General features: G+C 43.2%; 1 protein-coding gene across 4 annotated transcripts in view; it reads right to left on the reverse strand.

The window, feature by feature from the left end:
* Nucleotides 1-25,565, reverse strand: part of LOC139171960 (guanine nucleotide-binding protein G(o) subunit alpha) — a 215,297-nt gene that overhangs the window by 60,679 nt on the left and 129,053 nt on the right. For all 4 annotated transcript variants that reach the window (XM_070760503.1, XM_070760504.1, XM_070760505.1 and 1 more), the window contains one exon: nucleotides 18,825-18,966. In XM_070760503.1, the coding sequence (XP_070616604.1) occupies nucleotides 18,825-18,966 (142 nt within the window). The remainder of the gene's footprint in view (nucleotides 1-18,824; nucleotides 18,967-25,565) is intronic.

Below are 25,565 nucleotides of genomic sequence, written 5' to 3' on the forward strand. Positions count from 1 at the left end.
GAGAGGATGGGACGAGGACTAGAGAGAGAACCAAGCCGGCTGCAGAAAGCACCGAAATGTTTGGCCAAAGCAGAACATTGAATCCCTGTGGAACAGATGCAATTGGCTGTGGCTTTAGTGAGGTGTGTGTTTGTGTGTGTGTTTAAATGCCAGCCCTTGAGAGGATTTTAATGCTTTAGATTAAGAAAAGAAAAAGTATTCCACTGAGGAGGAGTTGCTGAAGCTGCAAGAATGTAGGGATGTAAAATTGCTGTCAGCAATCCTTGTGGGAAGGATGACGAGTTCGGGGAAACTAACATGGTCCTGCTGGCCAATCCATCTGCATTTTTACAGCTTAATTGCTGAGCCATGAAGTTAAAGACGTAGCTTATTCCAAGATACAGCAAAAAAAAAGGGGGGGGGAGGAAGAGAAGGACATTGGAGAGCAATCCAGATTACTTGCGGGACTGCTTTTTGCCGCATGAGTCCCAGCGACCGGTTAGGTCCTACAGAGTTGGCCTTCTCCAGGTCCCGTCAACTAGACAATGTTGCTTAGCGGGGCTGAGGGGAAGAGCCTTCTCTGTGGCGGCCCCGGCCCTCTGGAATCAGCTCCTAGAGATTCGCACTGCCCCCACCCTCCTCGCCTTCTGCAAGACTCTCAAGATTCGCTTATGCCGCTAGGCTTGGGGCAATTAGACCTCAGCCCCCTGGCTGACAAATGTTCGTATGATTGCTGTCTGAATGAGTATGATTGATTTTTAACACAGTTGGGGTTGATTGTTAGTTTAATTTTAAATTTAATTGGATTTGCTATTGTAATTGTTGTTTCATATGTTGTAAGCTGCCCTGAGTCCTCAGAGAGGGGCGGCATACAAATCCAATAAATTAAGTTAAGTTAAGTTGCCTAGGCTGGAGAGCCCTGACTTAGATGACACTTCTGGCCTCTATCATTCATGGCTGACTGAGGAATTCTGGGAGTTGAAGGCCACAAGTCTTAAAGTTGCCTAGGTTGGAGACCCCTGACGTAGATGACCCACCTGGTCTCCTCCAACTCTATCATTCATGGCTGGCTGAGGAATTCTGGGAGTTGAAGGCCACAAGTCTTAAAGTTGCCTAGGTTGGAGACCCCTGATATAAGAGGTCTCCTGTCTTGAGCACGGGGTTGCACTAGACATCCAGCCAGCCTATGATTCTATGTTAGGTAGCTGGAGTCCTGGAGGTAGAGGAGCTGCAACAGAATTGAAGTAATGCAGTATTTTTCTTCCTCCCCCCCCCCAAAAAAAATCCTGCCACCCATATTTCCATTGAAGGCCTTCCATCCCAGGCTGTCGGTTGAGAGCCCCTGAGGTCTCTTACAAGAGGAGGCCAATGGCGTGCTTTGTCAGGAGCTCTGCAGTGTGTGCAGCATTTGGACAAAAGCCCAGAGATGTTTCCAATACTTCCAAGAGCTCCAGAGAGTGGAAAAGAACTCCGTCGAACCAGCATCCAATCGCAGCTTGCAGGGCGAGCATTGCCACGAGGTAACTTTGGGACTGCAAGATGTGAGAATTGGAAGAGATTCAAAGCCACATTTCTCACTGGCGTAGGCATTCTGACACTGATTGGCAGAGCCCAAGAAGGCAAGACTGAAAGATCTTCCAAGAAAAAACACAGCCTTGTAGATACTTTAGTGACGTCAGGTGCAGATAAGATGTTCCTGGAGTCGATCTCTGCATATTTCAACCCCAATTTCCATTGTCCTGGAACTTCTGGAAGGCTGGAGAACAGTTGCAACCTGCCTGCCTTCCACAGAAGACCTGAACAATGCCTGAGTCTGAAGGAGGGCCGAGAAGATATCTGCAGACACCTCGCTTCCTGCACATAAACTCCTCCCGTTTCAACTCCTCCCCTGAAGATGCTGCTATAGGGCATTAGATGCCAAAACATCTAGAGCCAAAGACATGCCACCACTCTGCAGAACAACTAATTACCTACAGTACTGTCTTGTTTCTAAGGATTTCCCCTGTTCTATGGCTGTATTATATGTTCTCCTGCTTGAGCAGGGGCTTGGACTAGAAGACCTCCAAGGTTCCTTCCAACTCTCTTATTCTTTTCTATTCTATTCCATTGCCCTATTGCCCTTCCTTCCTTCCTTCCTTCCTTCCTTCCTTCCTTCCTTCCTTCCTTCCTTCCTTCCTTCCTCCTTCCTTCCTCCCTCCCTCCCTTCCGTTGCTCCTCCTCCTCGTCTATTCTGCTCTGCTCTATTATCTATCTATCCTTCTTATCTATTACTACTCCCTCCTATTGGTATCACATTATGACCATTCTTACTCTGCTACTCTGTAGACTCTAACTCTGGAGACCTTACCTACAAAAAGATATTGATAAAATTGAACGGGTCCAAAGACGGGCTATAAAAATGGTGGGAGGTCTTAAGCATAAAACGTATCAGGAAAGACTTAATGAACTCAATCTGTACAGTCTGGAGGACAGAAGGGAAAGGGGGGACATGATCGAAACATTTAAATATGTTAAAGGGTTAAATAAGGTTCAGGAGGGAAGTGTTTTTAAGAGGAAAGTGAACCCAAGAACAAGGGGGCACAATCGGAGGTTAGTTAGGGGAAAGGTCAGAAGCAACATGAGAAAATATTATTTTACTGAAAGAGTAGTAGATGCTTGGAACAAACTTCCAGCAGATGTGGTTGGTAAATCCACAATCACTGAATTTAAACATGCCTGGAATAAACATATATCCATCCTAAGATAAAAATACAGGAAATAGTATAAGGGCAGACTAGATGGACCGTGAGGTCTTTTTCTGCTGCAGCAGAGACAAATTCCTTGTGTTGTGTGTCTAATCATAGTTGTCCAAGGCAATTCAATTCCACCATGGGCATTTGAAATTGGCAAGTGGGTGAGCCATCTGGTAACTTTATGCTACTGCAATTTAGAAATAGCAACAGCACTTAAGACTTATATACCGCTTCTCTGTGCTTTGCAGCCCTCTCCAAACATTTTTGCCCCAAACAATCTGGGTCTTCATTTTGCCAACCTCGGAAAGATGGAAGGCTGAGTCAACCTTGAGCTGGGGAGAATTGAACTGCTGAATAGCAGTTGGCAGTCAACGGAATTTGCCTGCAATGCTGCATTCTAACCACTGCACCGCCCCCCCCCCCATGTCTCTTTGCTTTATAAATATCACTATATATATAAACAGTATAGAAGGACGAAAGCAGGTTTTAATTCCAACATTAGTTACCCAAGAGCAATGGAACTTATATGCACTGGGTTGAAGGGCCCCAATCTTCTAAACACACAATAAATCTGATTGCTGATTTTTGAAATATAAACGATGCTACGCTTCAGTGGTTAGATGGCCTAGACCCGTGATGGCCAACCTATGGCATGTGTGCCACAAGTGGCATGTGGAGCCATATCGGAGGGCATGTGAGGCATTGCCCTATGTCAGCTCCAGCTCGCATGCGTGCACTGCCAACTGGTTTTTGGCCTTGGGGAAGGCCATTTTGCCCGCCGAAGCCTCAGAGTGCAAAAAACAGCCCAATGGGCAAACCGGAGGTTCAGAAAAATGGACTTCCGCTTTCCCCATTGTGCTGTTTTTTGCACTCTGGGGCTTCAGGAAGCTTCTCTGAACCCTCCAGAGTGCAAAAAACACAACAGGCCAACCGGAAGTCCATTTTTCTGAACTTCCGGTTTGCCCATAGGACAATTTTTTCACTGTCCCAGGCTTCAGTGAGCCTGTGCACATATGCAGGTATGGGGAAGAATTGTGCGCATGCGTAGGGGCATTGTGGGGGTGCGCATGCATGGGTGAGAGGAAAGGGGTGTGGACATGTGCACATATGCTTGCACATGCAACCTTTTTGACACCCAAACCAAAAAAGGTTCGCCATTACTGGCCTAGACATTGATACAGTGGTACCTCTACTTAAGAACTTAATTCGTTCAATGGTTCTTAAGTAGAAAAGTTTGTAAGCAGAAGCAATTTTTCCCATAGAAATCAATGTAAAAGCAAATAATGTGTGCAAACCCATTCGGAAAGAAATAAAAGCTCGGAATTTGGGTGGGAGGAGGAGGAGGAAGAAGAAGAAGAGGAGGAGGAAGAAGAGGAGGAGGAAGAAGAGGAGGAGGAGGAAGAAGAGGAGGAGGAAGAAGAGGAGGAGGACAGTCACTGCCAAAGGAAGAAGGTGAGGTGAGGGAGTAAAAAAAAAATCCAAAACTTCTGTGGAGCAACTTGCCACAGAAAACTCTATACAGGAACACTCAATCCCATTTCACAGTGGCATATTTTTTTTTCTATTGTGGTGACCAGAATTAGATGCCATATTCCAAATGAGAATCCAGCAGAGCAATAGAAAGCGCTAATAAATTAATAGGTTAATAGGACAATAGGTTTGGAAATAAAATCCCCCCTTCCCTTGAAAGCATGTTGTTGGGAGTCTGGAAGAAATAATATTTTAATTTTTTTTTTTAATAACACACATAACAACTGTTGCAAGGATAAGCTATGCACAATAGTGGAAAAATAATGCAATACCACCAGGAAATTTAATAGACAAAATTTATAGGTGTGCAGAAACGGACAGGCTGACAATGGAGATCAAGGGTTTAAATAATTCAGAATATTATGAGATTTGAAATAAATTAGTATAATTGGATTGAAAGTAAAATTAATGTTATGTGACACAATGTGAAAGGACGCAAGACGAAGAGAATTAAGTAAATATATTGCTCAAAAAATAAAGGGAACACTCAAATAACACATCCTAGATCTGAATGAATGAAATATTCTCATTGAATACTTTGTTCTGTACAAAGTTAAATGTGCACAACAGCAGGTGAAATTGATTGTCAATCAGTGTTGCTTCCTAAGTGGACAGTTTGATTTCAGAGAAGTTTGATTCCCTTGGAGTTATATTGTGTTGTTTAAGTGTTCCCTTTATTTTTTTGAGCAGTGTATAAAAGAACCTACTGTACATTATAACGAAGACAAAATGTAAAAGATAAGGTGTAATTCTGTGTAAAATTATTGTGATGTACTAAAATGAAAAAACAAATACTGTACATAAAACTTAAAAAAGAAAAAGAAAAAAAGAAAGCACTGTTATTACTTCTCATAAATTTGATGCAATCTGGAACGACCTTAACCTTTTTAAAATTATTAATGGTACAAGAACTTAGGCTAGAGCAGTGTTTCCCAACCTTGGCCACTTGAAGATATTTGGACTTCAACTCCCAGAATTCCCCAGCCAGCATTCGCTGGCTGGGGAATTCTGGGAGTTGAAGTCCAAATATCTTCAAGTGGCCAAGGTTGGGAAACACTGCTCTAGAGTGATGATGACATTTATCAGCCAACCCAATCTATCAGCTGACCTAGATATCTGCTCCTGATGAATTCAAACCAGAAAAAAGTCAGAATTGATTTCTGGTCTCAGCAGCCCTTTTGAAGGGGTCCTTTGCTAGATTTCCATGGTTTGCCTGTATCTTCTCACTTTTCTTTGAGCCCAATAATGGTGAATCGCTAACCCTGCAGCATCCTCATTCTTAATCTTGCATTAATGTCAACAGTCTTTTCTAGGTCTCTTTTCTTTTGTCTTTCATCTCCCTGTAGCTACTTGGAGGCGTTTGCCATATTTTATTAATGAAGCACATTCACAGAAACTGCCAGAATTTCTGCCAATGGGAAGAGTGGAGATTTTCTTTTGGGGAGGGCTGCTGGTGGTGGGGATGAATGTGCGCCCGTCTGAGAGACAAAGCGAAACAACAAAAGTGCCTAAAAAAGCCCAACTGTTTCATTACAGTTCAGTCCTCCTGCCGCAAAGCCTTTATTCAGAAAGTGAAAGAGGAGATGATGAATAGATTAGAGGGGGGAAAAAAGAAATGGTGTTCTTTTTGTTTAAAAACAGTTAAGATTTTGGAGTTTTGGAGATGTCTCACCGCCCCTATTTCCTGGTTTCCTCCCTCCCTCCCTCCCTCCTGATTTCATTCCTTCCTTCCCTCCCTCCCTGATTTCATTCCTTCCTTCCTTCCCTCCCTCCCTGCTTCCTTCCTTCCTTCCCTCCCTCCCTCCCTGATTTCATTCCTTCCTTCCCTCCCTCCCTGCTTCCTTCCTTCCCTCCCTGATTTCATTCCTTCCTTCCCTCGTTCCCTCCCTCCTTCCTTCCTTATTTTTTTCTTTGTCCTATGGCATCTACAGAAGTCATGCAATCAATGATATATAACACTAACTATTAAACTATGTATATATACATATGCGTGTGTATCCTTTCCTTTTCATTATCAGCAAAAATACATTACACACAAACACACACACACGTTTTTTGCTGAATTTGAAAATTAAGGGACTCTAAGATAGATCTATTTTGGCCTTGTTCTTGCTTCATCAGCTAGCCATACCCCTCACTGGGATTTGAACTATATATAATGTTGGTTGGTTGGTTGGTTGGTTGGTTGGTTGGTTTAGATTTCTATGCTGCCATTCTGAACCGACTCATATGAAGACCATCAAAATGATCATTACTTGAGGGTTCTTCAGGTCGTGTCCTGAATTATTGAAGATTCTGGAGACTGAACCTGATAATTTTGACATGCAAAAAAATGTGACATGCAGTTCCGGTCACCAGGATACAAAATAGATGCTGAGAAACTAGGAGAAGAACAACAATGACAATTACAGGCCTGGAGGCTAAAGTCAATGATGAAGGTTTGTGGGAAATGCATATGTTTAGACTAGTGAAGAGGAGGACGAGGCGTACATGACAATTCTTCAAAGCACCTGAGGGCAGGACAAGAAGTAATGGGTAGAAGCTTGTTTAAAACAGATCCAATCTGGAACTGACAGTGAAAACAATCAATAGAACAGTTTTGGCTACTGAATTTGTGGGCATTCCCAGGGGTGGGCTGCTGTGGGTTTGTTAAGGGGCATGCAGAGTGACCCCTGAGATATCAAGGATGCACATGTGCAAAGGAAACGTGGAATTCTAGCAGACATCCAGCATGTAGTCAGGGTAGTAATGTATGAGTAATGTTTCAGTCATACAAACCAGATACATTAAAGCGTATAAAATAGTATTTACTTTAGCAAATATCGTAGTTTAGTGAAACAGTCCAGTCATACACAGTCAAATCAGTCAATAACTCTTAATACAATAACAATACTACAAGCCTTACTTGTACAGCTTGCAAATACATAAACTATCATCAAACACACAGTTCTTACTACAGCAGTCGCAATGAATCAGCAATATTAAACAGAGAAATAACAGAGAAAGAGAGAAAATCACGCTTCTGGCTCCCTCTTATGGCAATCTACAATACTAACCCTTAAAGCTATAGTGCTTCGATACATACAAGTATTCATTGTTAGCTTGTTTATATATTGCCAAACTCAAAATGGTGTGTAGATAGTACTAACAGGGTTTGCAGGGGGTCGGGAGCAGGGGTGGGCAGCAGGCAGGACGGGGTGGAACGCAGTTCCACCAGCTGAAAGGAAGTGGCATGTGCAGCTCCAGCTGATTGGTGGCAGTTACTTGCTGTATTGCCGGTCTCAGCTTGGATCTCCTTTTCCCCCCTCCTGCTGCTGCTATGTCTGCGCTCCTTGCTTTTTTCCTCTTTCCTCCTTCCTGGCCTTGGATGAGCTTCCCTCTCTCCTGCCCAGCTTCCCTCCAGCCTCACACGGCCATTTATGCTTCTGGCACGCACCCGTTTGCCTAGCTACCCAGCTTGAGGTGGGAGGGGCCACCCAGGAAGGAGAGCGCAGGAAACACGAAGCAAATTGTCACCCCAGCGAGCGACACTGGGAAGGTTGTAAGTTTAGGACTTAACAGTTCACTTGAACGATGATGATTGTTCAAGCCACTCCCACCCAGTCACATGGCCGGCAAGCCACTCCTACACAGTCACATGATCATTAAGCCACACCCACAAAATAAGCCACACCCACAGTGTCGTAGTAAAAACTTTGGCTGCCCATTACTATTCGGGAGAATCTCTAGCTAAGATTCTGTGCAGTTTGGAGAACACCCAAATCCCACTTCTGCCTTGCCCCACCCACTCCACTCTGCCTACCCCCCAGGAGTCCCTACAAGCCTGTTTTAGAGGCAGATAAGTGCAGGGCGGATATGTAGGCTCAGGAGGGCAAAAATGGGCTTACTGGAAGTTTGGAAATGCCGGAAATGGGCCCATTTCTGGTCTCCACAGAGTCTGGGGAGGCTGTTTTCAACCTCCCGGAGACTCAAGGAAAACCTCTGGAGCCCGAGGAAGGCAAAAATGCCCCCCTCCTTGTAACCATACCCACTCACCATGGCCATGCCCACCCAGAAACTGGGCAGAGAACCCCTTGCTAAAATTTTTGAAACTCACCGCTGGGCATTCCATTGCTGGAGGTTTTCAAACATAGACTGGACAACCATTTGCACTGGGATGGGATGATGTGATGCAAGGATTGACTAAATCAGTGGTTCTCAACCTGGGGGTTGGGACCCCTTTGGGGGTCGAATGACCATTTCACAGGGGTCACCTGAGATCCTGGGAAAAGACAAATTTCTCCTGGTATTAGGGACTAAAGCTTCTATTCTGGCATCTTGGAACATATTTTTACAATCTGACCAACCAGATGTTTACAGTGGGGGCGTCTCTCTGACCTTCCTGCCAATCAGCTCAAAGCTCTGTTGGGAGAATTGGCACTAGACTTATGGTTGGGGGTCACCACGACACGAGGAACTGTATTAAGGGGTCGCAACCTTAGAAAGGTTGAGAACCACTGGACTAAATGGTGGCACAGTGAAATACAAGTAGATGTGCAAGACATGAAAAACATAGTGGAGAACATAAGGAAAGCTAAGAGTACAAGGGTTAGGGAAATGAGAAGGAAAATACAGTGGTACCTCAAGATACGAACCCCTCGTCTTACGAACAACTCGTGATACGAACCCGGGGTTCAGAAAAATTTTGCCTCTTCTTACGAACTTTTTTCGAGTTACAAACCGGCGTTCGGAGACTGCCGGGAAGCCGCGCGGCTGTTTTAAAAGGTGACAGCCGGGCGGCGGGGCTTCCCAGAAGCCTCCCGAACGCCGGTTCATAACTCGAACAAAGTTCGTAAGGAGAGGCAAAATTTTTCTGAACCCCGGGTTCGGTTCGGGAGGTTGTTGGGAAGCCCCCCAGCCCGGCTGTCACCTTTTAAAACAGCCGCGCCGCTTCCCAGCTGTCTCCTGAAGCCGAACGCTAAAGCCGAACTTCCGCGTTCGGCTTCGGGAGAAAGCTGGGAAGCGGCGCGGCTGTTTTAAAAGGTCGCAGCCAGCCTGGGGGGCTTGCCAGCACCCCCCGAACCCGGGTTCGGGGTTCGGAGGGGGGGTGCTGGGAAGCCCCCGAGGCCGGCTGCGACCTTTTAAAACAGCCGCGCCGCTTCCCAGCAGTCGCCAAAAGCCGTTTTTTTGCGGGGGTTTTTTTGGTTCCACGGATTAATTGACTTTACATTGTTTCCTATGGGAAACAATGTTTCGTCTTACGAACCTTTCGTCTTACGAACCTCCTCCTTGCACCAATTAAGTTCGTATCATGAGGTATTACTGTATTACGTAAGTGATATTACACACCCGTTCAATGTGCATATTTTCAGCAGAACGTTAAAGGTATTCGTTGGCATGAGTGCCAAGATAAAGGAATGGTCATGCATATGTTTTGGGAATGCCCGGTAGTGCAGAATTTATGGGAAAAAGTGCAAGAGGATATTAATAGGGTGTTAAATATACAATGGATAATTACTAAGGAAATGGCAGTATTAGTTAAAAGCAATGTGATGGGAGAATTTAGAGAAATAAAACAAGCAGGGATAGAAAGCGCTCAGGCAGTAATAGTCTTGGGTTGGAAGGACGCAACAAAATGGAAAATGCAAATTTGGTACCGGTACGTGATGGACCATATTCAATTTGAAATTAGGGATAAAAGGATGAATTCGGTTAATGAAACTGATTTGCGACAACTGATGGGATGATGGGACAGGGTAAGATGATATATGGCGAGTAGAATCCGAGACCAAGCTACAAGGAATAAATTGGAATCACTCTATAATATGTAAAGAAGATACCTTGCTCTTGAGTTAAAATGGTATACAAGAAACACCTCCGATTTGGTGGTGGGGTGTGAACGCTTGTCTGGTGATGGGCACTAATCACAAAGCACCTGTTTTATGTTGTTTGTGTGTTTATATTTTTTAAAAAATCAATAAAATATTAAATATTTTAAAAATACACTGAGATGGGATGGGATGGTCCTGCCTTGAGCAGGGGGTCAGACTGTAAGATTGCATGGCCCCCACCAGCCTTTGGATTATATGTTTCTCTATTCTAGACTAGGTGCTTCTCCCTGGGATCCTATTCTGAGAAACCTTTTCCTGAAATTATTTAATCATTTTAGACCCTGTCAGACCCTGTTTCTCTTGCTCTCGCTGGTTACTTTTAATTATTATTTTTTACATCAATTTTTGGCAGTTACTTTTATAAAGGGTTTAAAATTAGAAAGAGGAATATGAAAGCTTTAGTTGTTTGAAGCAAAATTTAATTAGATATCAACACAGCCCTGTCTTTCGGGAAACTAATGTTATCGAAAGTAATTGGTTTGTGATGATGTGCCTGACCATCGTAGTCCTTGGATGAAGTGTGTCTCCTTAAATTTAGAAATGGAACTCTTTTGGATGAAGAGGTCACTCCTTTGATGAGTTCTTGCCTGCATCAACAGAGGGATAGCATCATTAGTGTTGTGGTTAGCTCTGGCCCAGCTCCTGCCCCAAGGACTGTGGATGTGGGGGAGACATCTACATGCTGTTTTGCTCCTGGTGGAATCTGCTGGTGAAGGCTCCTCTGACCAAGAAGACATGAGTGACAGGGAGGAGAAGAGTGTGGCAGATAGCTCAGAAGGAGATCAATTATCTAGCTCCTCCTTGGATTCAGAACAAGAGTTAATGATACAGCCATGCATGCGGAGAGCGATGCATAGGCAACAACAACTGAGAGATTATTATCAAAGAAAATGAGGCCACCTGTGGTTGGGTGGGGCTGTGGTAATTAGTGAGGCTGCTATAAATAGTAGCCTGTGGGTTTGGCCATTGTGGAGGATTATCTGATCATTGTGTTTCGTGCCTGCTTTGCTGACTTTGACCTTTGTGTGCTGATTTTCCCCCGCTTTGAAACTAAACCAGAGCAAAGGGTGTTTCACTTTGTGAAAGAAGAAGGACTGTGAATTGCCTCACAGCTGCAAGCTAAGTATCTCAGAACTGATAAGGGACTTGTACAAATTACCAGTTTGTTTGGAGATGAGTGCTCTTTGCTATACAAAAAGAGGGCTTCGTTTATTTGCATTTTCGGTATAAAGAACATTGTTTTGAATTTTCAAATGTGTGTGTGTCTGAAATTGTATCTGTGCATTTTCGGGAGGATTCTACCAGAGAGCTCGACAGAACAATTAGATGACATGTACTGATAGTAACACTTTAGATTGAACTGGTGAGACCACAATTGAAATACTGCATCCAATTCTGGTCACCCCGATACCAAAAAGATGTTGAGATCCTGGAAAGAGTGCAAATGAGGGCAAGAAAGGTGATGAGGGGTCTGGAGACTAAATCATAAGAAGACCAGTTGAGGGACCTAGGTATGAGAGAAGAACTAGGTGTCAGGCCGAAGCCATGGTTGACTTGGAGACTTTGGCCTGCCACACTTCATACTATTCTACTATGCATCTTATTATTTATCTATTAATTGGATTTATATGCCAATTGTTAGTATGTAGCCATAACAAATTCCTTCTAGATTCTCAAGGTCATTCTTTGTTCAGTACCTGCCTGGAAGCTGATGGGAGTAATGGACACATTGGCAGTTGAAAATTGGTCAATGTAATGAACTTGGGTGTGTGAGGGCAAGGGCTTGAACTTTCAACTGGGTAGAGAAACCCTCCCGGACTTCAGATTTGGATTTCTCCCAGATGTGCCAACATGGCTCTGCTCCAGAGCTAATACTGGAGAAAATTAAACAGTGTGCAGAAATGGTTAAAATAACATTAGAATTAAGAAACAATGAGGAATCTCAATTTTACAATTGCTGGGATCTATTTTACCATTGGCTTGAAAAAAGAACAAACCCACCAAACAAACCTTAAGCTTTTAACTATGTAAAAGAAACTTACCTGATGCAAGTCTATTGTATAAGGAAGATAAAGTTATGTGTAATAATTAAGACTATTACTTGTTTTTTTCTTTTCTTTTTTCTTTTTTTCTATCTTATATTCTTTTATATTTTCTGTTAATTAATAAGCAATTCAGATTATTATCTATAATTGGCTATAGAGAATGTATATAGTTCATACCACTATGCAAGCCTGTTGTGCACTCTCCCACTTTCTATTATGTTTTTTTTAATTCTATACGTTTGTATTGTTTTTGTATTGTCATTATGTATTAATATATGTAAATAAAATTTATTTTAAAAAACCATGGTTCTGCTAATAAATTGGAACTTTGAGGAATACTTTGCCTCGGACTCTGGGAGTTGAAGTCCAAATATCTTCAAGTGGCCAAGGTTGGGAAACACTGTACTATATCATTGTTTTTACAAAAAAACTTAAAAATGAATAAACTCTATTCAAAATAAATTTTAAAAAGGTATATTGTACTGTATGTGTGTTTGGAGAAAAATAAAACAACTTTTGGGGAAAAAATAAGTGGTATATAAGTCTAAATTGGAGCCTGGAGGCTGTTGGGGTCTGGATGGGTGTCAACAGACTCAAGCTCAACCCGGATAAGACGGAGTGGCTGTGGGTTTTGCCTCCCAAGGAGAATTCCATCTGTCCGTCAATCACCCTGGGGCGGAGTCACTAACCCCCTCAGAGAGGGTTCGCAACTTGGGCGTCCTCCTCGATCCACAGCTCACATTAGAGAAACATCTTTCAGCTGTGGCGAGGGGGGCGTTTGCCCAGGTTCGCCTGGTGCACCGGTTGCGGCCCTATTTGGACCGGGAGTCACTGCTCACAGTCACTCATGCCCTCATCACCTCGAGGCTCAACTACTGTAATGCTCTCTACATGGGGCTACCTTTGAAAAGTGTTCGGAAACTTCAGATCGTGCAGAATGCAGCTGCGAGAGCTATCATGGGCGTTCCTAAATTCGCCCATGTCACACCAACACTCCGCAGTCTGCACTGGTTGCCGATCAGTTTCCGGTCACAATTCAAAGTGTTGGTTATGACCTATAAAACCCTTCATGGCACTGGACCAGAATATCTCTGGGACCGCCTTCTGCCGCACGAATCCCAGCGACCAGTTAGGTCCCACAGAGTTGGCCTTCTCCGGGTCCCGTCAACTAAACAATGTCGGTTGGCGGGGCCTAGGGGAAGAGCCTTCTCTGTGGCGGCCCCCGACCCTTTGGAACCAACTCACCCCAGATATCAGAGTTGCCCCCACCCTCCTAGCCTTTCGTAAGCTCCTTAAAACCCACCTCTGTTGTCAGGCATGGGGGAATTGACATGTTCCTTCTCCCTAGGCTTATAAAATTTATGTATGGTACGCTAGTGTGTATGATTGGTTTTAACTTGTGGGGTTTTTAAAATTAATTTAAATATTGGATTTGTTGTACATTGTGTTGCTGTTGCTGTGAGCCGCCCCGAGTCTGCGGAGAGGGGCGGCATACAAATCTGATTAAACTTAAACTTAAACTTAAATGCTATTTCTATTTTCAAGTCTTGGAGGTCTATCAAACACTTCGATTTCTCCTTCTTCCTCAAAATCCTTGGCTCTCTCAGGGCAGGGCTGCTGAGTTTACTTTCCTTGTAATTTCTCTCTTTAAAAATTTCCTGCTCTGCTTTTCTTGACTGGGATAAAACTGTAGCCATGTTGCCGGGCTGCCACTCCTTGAGCTGCGCCAATGTCTAACCATGGCAACACGACAGATTGGAAAAACCACGAACCAGAATGATGACTCCGATAGGATGTTTTTCTTGGATTTCTTTTGTGCGAAATCCTAGACAGCAGAGAAATGTCAGTTCTGCTCTTTGCAAGGGAAGAGCGGCCATCATTTCTCCTTTCTGACGGTGTTTCAAAGGAACCCAGTGTTTTTCAAATTTTCAAATAAATAGCATCTCGGGATGTGTCCGTCCACACACACTCAAAAAACACAGCATCCTCTTTATTGACTGCATGAACATGGTGATATTTCAGCCTGTTTTCTTTCTTTTTTAAAAAAAAATCCACAGGTTTTTATAGAGCTTTGCTTTTGATCCGTAATAATGTGTTGGTGATGTCTTGGAAGAAACAGTATCCTTCTCCTAATTTTGAAATTGTGAATTATTTTGAAATATCTTTTTGTTTTCTCTCATACTCTTAACATGCAGAATAACAGATTTGGAAGGGACCCTGGGGGTATTCAAATCCAGCCCCCGGCTCAAGAAGGAGACCCCAAAACTGTGATGGCAAGCCTATGAACGCTCCAGGCCTGCTGACAGAGCCAGATCTTAGAGGCTTTCCGGAAGGTCAATAGAGTGGGGGCAGTACGGATCTCAGGAGGTAGTTGGTTCTCGAGAGCTGGTGACGCCACAGAGAAGGCCCTCCCTCGCAGTTCCGCCAACAGGCATTGTTTAGCTGAGGGGACCTGGAGAAGGCCAACCCCGTGGGATCTTATCAGTCGCTGGGAGCTATACGGTAGGAGGCAGTCCCAAAGATAGTCTGGCCCTGAGCCATGTAGGGCTTTAAAGGTGATAACCAACACCTTGAATTGCATCTGGAGACTGATTGGGAGCCCGTGCAGCTCGCGCAGAGTAGGAGTGTTATGGATGTACCTGGACCTGTTGTAGTCTGCGAACGCTTTTCAAGGGTAGCCCCATGTAGAGGACATTGTAGTAGTCTAACACTGAGTGACTGTGAGAAGAGCCTCCTGATCCAGAAAGGGTCACAATTGGTGAACCTGTGCAAAGGTCTTCCTGGCCACAGCTGAAAGATTATTATTATTATTATTATTATTATTATTAATATTATTATTATTATTAATATTATTTTATTATTATTATTATTATTACATTATTATTATTACATTATTGTTGTTGTTATTATTATTATTATTATTATTATCATTATCATTATTACCATTGTCAACACAACACAGCAAACGAGATCACTATGCTGGATTTTGTATTTCATCACCAGTCGGGCGCTTCCCAAGCACCTAGAATGTGTGCTGATCCCAGTAAAGCGGCTTTTTGCAATTGACAGATTTATTATTATTATTATTATTATTATTATTATTATTATTATTATTATTATTATTAGGTCCAGGAGGGAAGTGTTTTTAATAGGAAAGTGAACACAAGAACAAGGGGACACAATCTGAGGTTAGTTGGGGGAAAGATCAAAAGCAACATGAGAAAATATTATTTTACTGAAAGAGTAGTAGATCCTTGGAACAAACTTCCAGCAGACGTGGTAGATAAATCCACAGTAACTGAATTTAAACATGCCTGGGATAAACATATATCCATCCTAAGATAAAATACAGAAAATAGTATAAGGGCAGACTAGATGGACCATGGGGTCTTTTTCTGCCGTCAGACTTCTATGTTTCTATGTTTCTATTATTATTATTATTATTATTATTATTATTATTATTTAGATTTGTATGTATCTCCAAAGACTCGGGGAGGCTCACAAGATGTTGTTCTAGTCTCAGCTGGAGATCCAGGAGGACATCAACTCCTTAAAATTATATGCAAGGGCGTCAAATTGGACAAACGGAACAGAAAAATGCCCGAAGACTCAAGGGAAGTCGGCAGGTTCTCCACCACCATTCGCTGAGCAGAAGACTCATCTTACCATCTTCTCCTTTGTCCTTGCAACCCCAGAACGCCCAATGCCAACTTTCCCTATGGTTGCGTTAACCTCATGCTCCTCTGTGACATGTCGAGCATGTGCAGGCCTACAACAGCAGTGATTCAGTGAGTCAGGATGTCAAGGACCGAGCTCTTTATTTTTCTGAAACTGCTAAACCAATTCCCTGGGGGTGGTCCACCTGTTCTGCCAATTCGAGCCTGACCAGCGTTGGATGAGGCAACTCTGTGGTTTGCAGGTGTGTGAATCAAACCTTTGCTAGGACCACAAAGCACAAAGCACAATCAGAGACGGCAGGGAGTAACGGCTGTTTCGCAGCACAACACCGCTGCATGCCAAACTGCAGTGGAATAATTAAAGAAATAGAGGATCAAGATGTGGATAATTGTTGGTGCTTCCAGGAATAAGTTCACAGCTAAACACACACACACACCCCTCATAATTAGAGAGCACAGCTGAGCCATCTGAGAGGGATCATGGAAATGTATCAGCAAATCGGCTAAGAATTGCACAGAGCTTATAGGTATTTACTTGGAGGTAAATTTATTTCTGCATAGCAATGGAGACTGGGGCATATCTGCACAGCTACAATGAATAAATTACCCAGATAAATATGCATTCCTCTGTAGGTGCGTGAATCAAAGCTAGTGTTAATGCAACCACGAATCCGAAGCTAATTGTTCCTTTTTTTTTTTTAGCAATCTCCCCCCTTTTTTTGTTGTTCATCATAATTTATAATTTTGATGTTTTTAACCCTAATTTAAGTTTTATTTTCTTATATATGTATAAGTATGTAGATTGTTCTGAGTTCGGGTTTTGCCCCGTGTAATATTTTGAATGTCTATGCGACGTTTTGGTGAAATCATATTCACCATCATCAGGCTGAAGTTGTAAGCTTTGTGCTGCTGTAAATATAGTTAGAACAATCTACATATATATATATATGAAGGGATTGGATACTGTAGCCTAGAGGATAATTATCTGCCTTACAAGGCAAAGGTTGCAGGTTCAAGTCCCAGTGGGTATGGCTAGCTGATGAGGCCAAAATAAGGCCGAAATAGATCTATCCTAGTCTCCCTTAATTTTCAAATTCAGCAAAAAAAATGTGACATATTATTTATATAATTTATATAATTTATATACTGTATATATATAAATTATTTTTTAAAATATGCATCTGTACTGTATGTGAACAGAATTGGTTTTGAGCATCATTCATAGTCCTCGGAGAGGGTCGGCATACAAATTTAATTAAATAAATTTAATAAATAATAATAATAATAATAATAATTATTATTATTATTATTCCAATATTAGTAATATTGGATATTAGTAATCCACCCCAGAGCCCCCAATTTGCACTGGAAGATATTGAAAGAAGATGCAGGGTGTCCTGCATAAGCCATGCCCACAGTGTGGTAGTAAAAATTTTGGTCGCCCTTCACTGGATATGACTCATATCAGGGGCCACCTATGGTGGCTCGGTTGGGGCTGGGGGAATACATTGTCCTCTTGGGTTCTGTTTTCGGCTAAAATGGCCTCCACCAGCCCTCTGCCAGTGAAAATGGAGCCTGGGGGGACCGCATTGACATTAAATTAAATACATTATTATTGTCATTGTAAGCATATACACAGTATACCCATACAACAAAATTCACATCACACCTAAAGACCAGACACAACACATAACAATCCCCAAAACATGCCCCACCCCCCTGAACTCAATTTTTGCTGGCAGGAGCACCACAGGGCAGTCCTTTGCTGTTTCCAGGGCAGCCCCAAGGACCAGATCCAGTGGTGAAATCCTACACGTACACTCCAGTTCGGGCATACAGGTAGCGGCACCGGCTGGTAGTTCAGAGAACCAGTAGCAGTGGCAGTGCGAGGCTCCACCCACTCACCCGGATGTTGCCACTTTCTTGTTTTTAACCCCCTTGTGCATGCGCAACGTTTTCTGGGCATGCACAGAGGGTGAAAAAGCATGCACAGGGCACAAAGCATTGCGCTTCCGAACTGATAGGGAAATTAAGTAGATTTCATCACTGGCCAGATCGAGCCACCCTATGGGCCGGATGTGGCCAGCAGGCCTTGAGTTTGACATCCCCGCACTAGAAATTAATCAATCAATCAATCAATCAATCAATCAATCAATCAATCAATCAATCAATTAATTTTGATTGATTGATTGATTGATTGATTTCTATTCCGCCCCTCTATGAAGACTTGGGGTAGCTTACAACATATAAAAAAACAGTAAGTTACAATGAAAATCAATCCAATTAAATTAAAAATTACATAACTATTAAAATCCCTAGCTATAGTAAAACCAATCACACCCATTCGTACAGCAACCATACAATCATTTGTTGGCCAGGGGGGCTAAGGTCTAATCGGCCCAAGCCTGGTGACATAAATGAGTCTGGGTAGGGGAAGAGAGTAGGGGCAGTACGAATCTCCAGGGGAACCTGGTTCCAGAGGCCCGGGGGGCCCCCACAGAGAAGGCTCTTCCACTTGGCCCCACCAAGCGACATTGTCTAGTTGATGGGATCTGGAGAAGGCCAACTCTGTGGGACCTAACCAGTCACTGGGATTCATGTGGCAGTAGATGGTCCCACAAGTAATCTGGTCCGATGCCATGTGGGGCTTTATAGGTCATAAGCAACATTTTGAATTGAGTCCGGAAACCAATTGGCAGCCAACGCAGACCACAAAGTGTTGGAGAAACATGGGCCTGCCTGGGCAGGCCCATGACCACTCGTGTGTCTGCATTCTGCACAATTTTCAGTTTCCAAACACTCTTCGGAGGTAGCCCCATGCAGAGAAACACACTTGCAGGGTAAAATTCATCCAGACAGGCCAAGGGAAGTAACTTCTCAATCTCTTTCCATGAAAATACTCTGTGAAATGTATCACCAAGAGGATCAAGAGGCAGGTGAGATTTTATGAGCTGAAACCATCTCTTTGTTGCTATCTAGGTTGCGACTCACCCGTCTCTCCTTATCCCCGTATTCTATGCCCAGCGTGTCCATGGCACGGACAATAGCTGCCAAGGATTGAATAGTGTTGCTATAGATCACAGGCTTGTACTGCTTCACGTCTTCTCCAGAAAAGCCATCTTCGTGGATGATCCTTGAGAGGGAGGGAAACAAAAAGCTTGGTTAAGAGGGAGGAAGAGAGAGCGCCAACAAGTTCATGTGCGCGCATATGCGCAGAAGCCCTCTGGGTGGGCGGAGCCTCCTACCACCAGCACTAATTACCTGTCCAAACCGGGAGCAATCTACAGAAGGAAGGAAGAGAGGAGAGGTCGGGAGGGGAGGGAAGACGAGAAGAGAGGAGGGAAGGGGAAAGGAAAGGAGAGAAGAGAAGAGAAGAAAGGAGAGGAGAGAAGGGATGAGGAGACGAGAGAAGAGGTGGGAAGAGGAGAGGGATGAAGAGAAGAGAGGTGGGGAGAGGAAAGGGGAGGGGAAAGGAACGAAGAGAAGAGAAGAGAAGAAAGGAGAGGTGGGAAGAGGAGAGGAAAGAAGAGGGGAGAGTAGGGGAGAGGAAAGAAAAGAAGAAAAGAGGAGAGTAGGGGAGAGGAGAGGAAAGGAACAAAGAAAAGAGAAGAGAAAGGGGGAAAGGAGAGGAGAGAAGGGGTGGGGAGAGGAGAGGAACGAAGAGAAGAGAGGAGAGGAGGGGGAGAGGATTATTTAGCCGCCCCGAGTCCACGGAGAAGGGCGGCATACAAATCCAATAAATAAATAAATATTGTGTATCGACTGCCTGAAAAGGCACTTCACCCACCCCACTCCAAAGTTTTATGAACCAAAAGTGAGAGATATTAATCCCCCTTAATCATTTATCTGTATTTTTCCCCCTGAGGAATTCCTAACCAGAAGCTGTGGACCTTTATTTTTGTTTCTCTACTGAACCCCTTTGATGTCAACTCTGCTTTCCGTCCATCTTCAACTGTTGTGAATTCTCTTGAGGTTCTCCAGAGCCAGCCTGGCCGTGTATCATGGGATTTGGAGCCCAGTGATTGTTTATCAATGCTGATTACCTCTCTCCTTTAGCTGCTAATTTCCCCTAAGGGTTGGCCAGAGGAGGAGCACAGGCCCTTAGGGGCCCAGGGGAAGCAGGAGGAAGAGAGATAAACAACATGGCAAGGAACAGCAGAGACGGGGCTTAGCTCTTCCTCCCTCCATTCTCCATCAGTGGCCAGTTGGCCTTTCTGAACGTCCATTAGGGGAAGCATCCCTCGTGGGAGCAGTGCAGATGTTTCTGCAGACCCAGGGGGAATCCTGATGGTTGAAGAATAATAATTAATAATAATAATAATAATTTATTAGATTTGTATGCCGCCCCTCTCCGTGGACTCCGAGAGGCTCACAACAAAATAACACAGCATAACAAATCTAATATTAAAAAACATTTAAAACCCCAACATTAAAACCATGCAACACAATCATTCCAGGCATAAACTATATATGCCTGGGGGTATCTTAGTTCCCCCATGCCTGGCGACATAGGTGGGTCTTTAGCAATTTACGAAAGGCAAGGAGGGTGGGGTGGGGGGTTTCTAATCTCTTGGGGGGGGAGTTGATTCCAAAGGGCTGGGGCCACCACAGAGAAGGTTCTCCCTCTGGGGCCCGCTAACCGACATTGTTTAGTTGATGGGACCCGGAGAAGGCCAACTCTGTGGGACATAATTGGTCGCTGGGATTCGTGCGGCAGAAGACGGTTCCGGAGGTATTCTGGTCCGATGCTATGTAGGGCTTTATAGGTCATTACCAACACTTGGAATGGTGACCGGAAACTGATCGGGAGCCAATGCAGGGGGACTTGCCGTTTGGTACATGTCTGGTGAACATCATGCATCAGAATCATCTTAGAGAGAAGGTTGCTTTGACAGAGCTAGCCAAAAATCCTAAGACAGTAATGGCAAAAAAGTTTCCCTCAGGTGCCAAAAGACCGTGTGCGCGCACTATTGTGCATGCACCAGTGCTCACATCCATAATTCAATGCCTGGAGAGGGCGAAAACTGCTTCCTTTGCCCCCCTGGATGCCCTCTGGAGGATGGATACGGCCTGTTTCCCAACTTCTTGTGGGCCCAGTAGGCTCATGTTTTACCCTCCCCAGGCTCTAGAGGCTTCCCTGGAGCCAGGAGAGGGTAAAAATGCCACCCCTCAAACCCCCGGAGGCTCTCTGGAAGCCAAAACCCCCCTCCCAGAGCCTCTGTGAGAAACAAAAATCAGCTGGCCAGCACACACATGCACTTTGGAGCTCAGCTAGGGCAACGGCTCACGTGCCAGCAGATATGGCTCTGCGTGCCACCTGTGGCGCCCGTGCTATAGGTTCGCCATCACTGTCCTATGATGTACCAGATTTATAGGTAGTGCTTCCAGATTGAAAGGATTAGAACTGCAGAAACTGCAGGGTTGGTTTTTTTTTTTGCAGAAACTGAATTGCATAAAAAACAATTGCTGCCAACCTGCCTTCCATTGAGGGTCTGTTTTGTTTTTTGTTTTATTTATTTATTTATTTATTTATTTATTTATTTATTTATTTATTTATTTATTTATTTATTTATTTATTTATTTATTTATTTATTTAATTTGTATGCCGCCCCTGTCTGCAGACTCGGGGCAGCTAACAACAGTAAAAAAAGACAATATAAACAAATCTAATATTAAAAGTAATTTAAGAACCCCAATTTAAGAAAAACCAATCATACATACAGATATACTATGCATAAATTTTATAAGCCTAGGGGGAAAGGAAAGTCTCAATTCCCCCATGCCTGACGACAGAGGTGGGTTTTGAGGAGCTTACGAAAGGCAAGGAGGGTGGGGGCAACTCTGATATCTGGGGGAAGTTGGTTCCGTGTATACTGCATGAGTCAAAAAGAGGGCTGTGAAAATGTTTACTGACCCCTCACATCGTGGACATAGATTGTTTCAACTTCTACCCTCAAAATGACACTATAGAGCACTGCACGCCAAGACAACTAGATACAAGAACAGCTTTTTCCCCCAAATGCCATCACTCTGCTAAACAAATAATTCCCTCAGCACTGTCAAACTATTCACTAAAGCTGCATCACTATTACTATTATTAGTCTTTTCATCGTTCCTATCCCCCATCTGTAATAATGATTTTTAAAAAATTAAGCACAGCTCAGATCTCAAGAGATTTCACATTTTGTGAGAGTTTGGCAAACTCACCTCTCAGCTGTCATGTAATAACACTGGAATCCCCTGAGATCTGGTGATAGCCTGAGATTTGGGGCATTAAATATTAAAATAGATTTTTCACGAGGTTCTCTAACAGAGAGAGAGACACAGGCTTGGCAATAAGGGCTTAGCAGGAAGGGAACGGAAAGAAAGATGGTGTTGCAGTTGGGTGATTGAAGCTTTCTCCTCTTTCATTATGTGTGTTGCACGAACATCCCTGCTTAGCTGCGAAGGGAACTAGTAGGGACAAAAGAAAGGGAGGGAGGGAAGGAAAAAACAGGAAGAGAGGGAGGGAAGGGGGAGCAAGGAAGGAAGGAAATAAGAAGAAGGAAAGGAAGGAAAGGAGAGCAGAAGGAAAGAAGGAAGGAGGGAGGAGATGAGAAGAAGGAAAGTATGGAAGGAAGGAAGCAAAGAAGGAAGGAAGGCAAGCAGGAAAATGGGAGGGAGGAAGGAGGAGATGAGAAGAAGAAGGAAAGGAAGGAAGGAAAGAAAGGAAGGCAAGCAGGAAAGTGGGAGGGAGGAGATGAGAAGAAGGAAAGGAAGAAAGGGAATGATGGAAGGAAAGGAAGGAAAGGAAGGCAAACAGGAAAGTGGGAGGGAGGGAGGGAGGAGGAGATGAGAAGAAGAAGGGAAGGAAAGAAGGAAGGAAAGGAAGGACAGGAAGGAAAGCAAGAAAGTGGGAGGCAAGGAGGGAGGAGATGGGAAGGAGGAGGAAGGGAGGGACAGAGGAAGGAAGGAAATCTTCCAGTGGTTCCAAAAAAGGGGTTTTAAAGGCAAAAGCCCTTTGGACTTTCACTGATCTAATTAAGTGTGGTGTGGGAATCCAGCTATGAATTCAGCATGGCTCCTTGCTAGCTAGAGGAATAAGGCTGCCAGTGACGCAACTCTCTCTTAGCCGTGAGCAGATTGTCATAAACTATAACGGTTTTGGATTGCAATTAGACCTATTTATTGTTAGCAGGACCTTTGTCCAGAAAAAAAATCTCAAATGCATGATTCCAAAAAACACGACTATCCAATTTCTAGTCCGCAGACATCAAGATCTGAAAGACATGAAGATTTTAAATAGGCCATTGTGTTGGATATATAGAAAAAAGATGCATTTATTTTTCTCACAAATTCTGGAATGAATATTTACTTCATAGAAGACCAAAGACATGCCCCATTAGGTTTCCTGAACTGTCTTAACATTTTAACATTCATGCAAAGATCATGATGAAATTGTTTATTTCCCTCCCTTCCTTCCTTCCCTCCCTCCCTCCCCTTCCCTCATTCCTTGTAAGCAGGGCACACAACAATATGATTTGATTGATTTATTTTGTTCGTAATTCAGTTCTGTATGCACTGTATTTACATGTTGCACTTTAAAAATATAAATCAATTCTGCATTAGACATAACCTCTGTGTTTATGTGTGTTTGTGTGCTGTGTTGTGCCACTGTCTGTGTTTAGAGTGCACAAATGCTCACATTTCAAATATGCAGCCACCCAGATCACTTCTTCCGATTCTTTATAGAAACATAGAAACATAGAAGTCTGACGGCAGAAAAAGACCTCATGGTCCATCTAGTCTGCCCTTATACTATTTTCTGTATTTTATCTTAGGATGGATATATGTTTATCCCAGGCATGTTTAAATTCAGTTACTGTGGATTTACCAACCACATCTGCTGGAAGTTTGTTCCAAGGATCTACTACTCTTTCAGTAAAATAATATTTTCTCATGTTGCTTTTGATCTTTCCCCCAACTAACTTCAGATTGTGTCCCCTTGTTCTTGTGTTCACTTATTTAACCCTTTAATATATTTAAATGTTTCGATCATGTCCCCCCTTTTCCTTCTGTCCTCCAGACTATACAGATTGAGTTCATTAAGTCTTTCCTGATACGTTTTATGCTTAAGACCTTCCACCATTCTTGTAGCCCGTCTTTGGACCCGTTCAATTTTGTCAATATCTTTTTGTAGGTGAGGTCTCCAGAACTGAACACAGTATTCCAAATGTGGTCTCACCAGCATTCTATATAGTGGGATCATAATCTCCCTCTTCCTGCTTGTTATACCTCTAGCTATGCAGCCAAGCATCCTACTTGCTTTCCCTACTGCCTGACTCCACTGTTCACCCATTTTGAGACTGTCAGAAATCACTACCCCTAAATCCTTTTCTTTTTCAGTATTTGCCAACACTGAACTGCCAATACAATACTCAGATTGAGGATTCCTTTTCCCCAAGTGCATTATTTTACATTTGGAAACATTAAACTGCAGTTTCCATTGCTTTCCATTCCATTCCCAATGTTTAATTTCCCACGTAACATGCGAGCAAAGGTGGGAAACTTTGGGCAGAGCTGATTGGGGTATTAACCAAACCCCGAACAGAGCAAAGATCCTCTTTCTATCCTTCCCCCAACTTTGCAAAATTAAGGTGGGGACAAGGCATGGAGCTGAGCAGAAAACTGGGACCATCCTTTGTGATCAGTGATGGACTGCCAAAAAATTTACTGCTGATTGTGCGGGTGTGGCTTGATGGTCATGTGACCAGGTAGGAGTGGCTATGTGGCCATGTGGCCAGGTGGGAGTGGCTTGACAATCATGTGACTGGAGGTGGCTTAAAGGTCATGTGACTGGGTGGGGCTGGCTTACCGACCAAGATAAGTTTTCAAACAGGTGCTTGGACTCTTTGCCAGTTGATTAAGTCACAATAGCCACAAAAAGGACAAATGATAGACAACATTATTGGTTGGGGAGCACAGGAACATTTTAAGATTTTGTACTGAACCCACAAGATTCAGTATGATAACAGATTAGGAAAGTAGCTCAATTTTAAGATTTAAGATTTCATTGGATTTGTATGCCGCCCCTCTCCAAGGACTCGGGGCGGCTCACAGCATACACAGAAAACAGTAATAAACAATCCAATTAATAATACATTAAAAAAACAATCCTTAAAATTCTGATTTAAAAAACTATCATTTACAATTCACTCGACAGTCATACTAAGAAACATTCACTGGTCAGGGGGGAAGCAATTTTCTTTAATTGCTAGAAAAGTTTGGTTCTAGATAATGATTAAAATGATTAAAGTGTTTATGGGTAAAAACATACCATTTAATTATTTCCTATTTTAAACGTAATTAAAGATGAAATGTATAATTGTAAAAAATATTGAGACGAATGTAAATATATGATGTTGATCCACCTGTTAAGCATTAACATGTTAATTTTTTTTTTAAAAAAATCAATAAATATATGTAAAAAATAAAAAAACTATTAAGTATTCAATAAATAGTGCATAAACCTACTACCCCCACTGTGTGTGTTCCCCCCCAAACCCCCATCACTGCTTGTGATAAACCAGACAAACACAGTGTTCCTTTCTATGGCTTGCAAACACCCCGGGAGGATCCAGGCAAGAAGTTTCCTTTGGCCCTGGAAACAAATGGTGTGGCTATAAATCTCACACTGCAGTTTCTTCTGTCTTATTTTCTAGTTTCTTTTAAAACAACAACACCAACAAAAAA

This window comes from Erythrolamprus reginae, chromosome 9 (assembly GCF_031021105.1).
Source record: "Erythrolamprus reginae isolate rEryReg1 chromosome 9, rEryReg1.hap1, whole genome shotgun sequence".
In the NCBI taxonomy this organism is placed as follows: domain Eukaryota; kingdom Metazoa; phylum Chordata; class Lepidosauria; order Squamata; family Dipsadidae; genus Erythrolamprus; species Erythrolamprus reginae.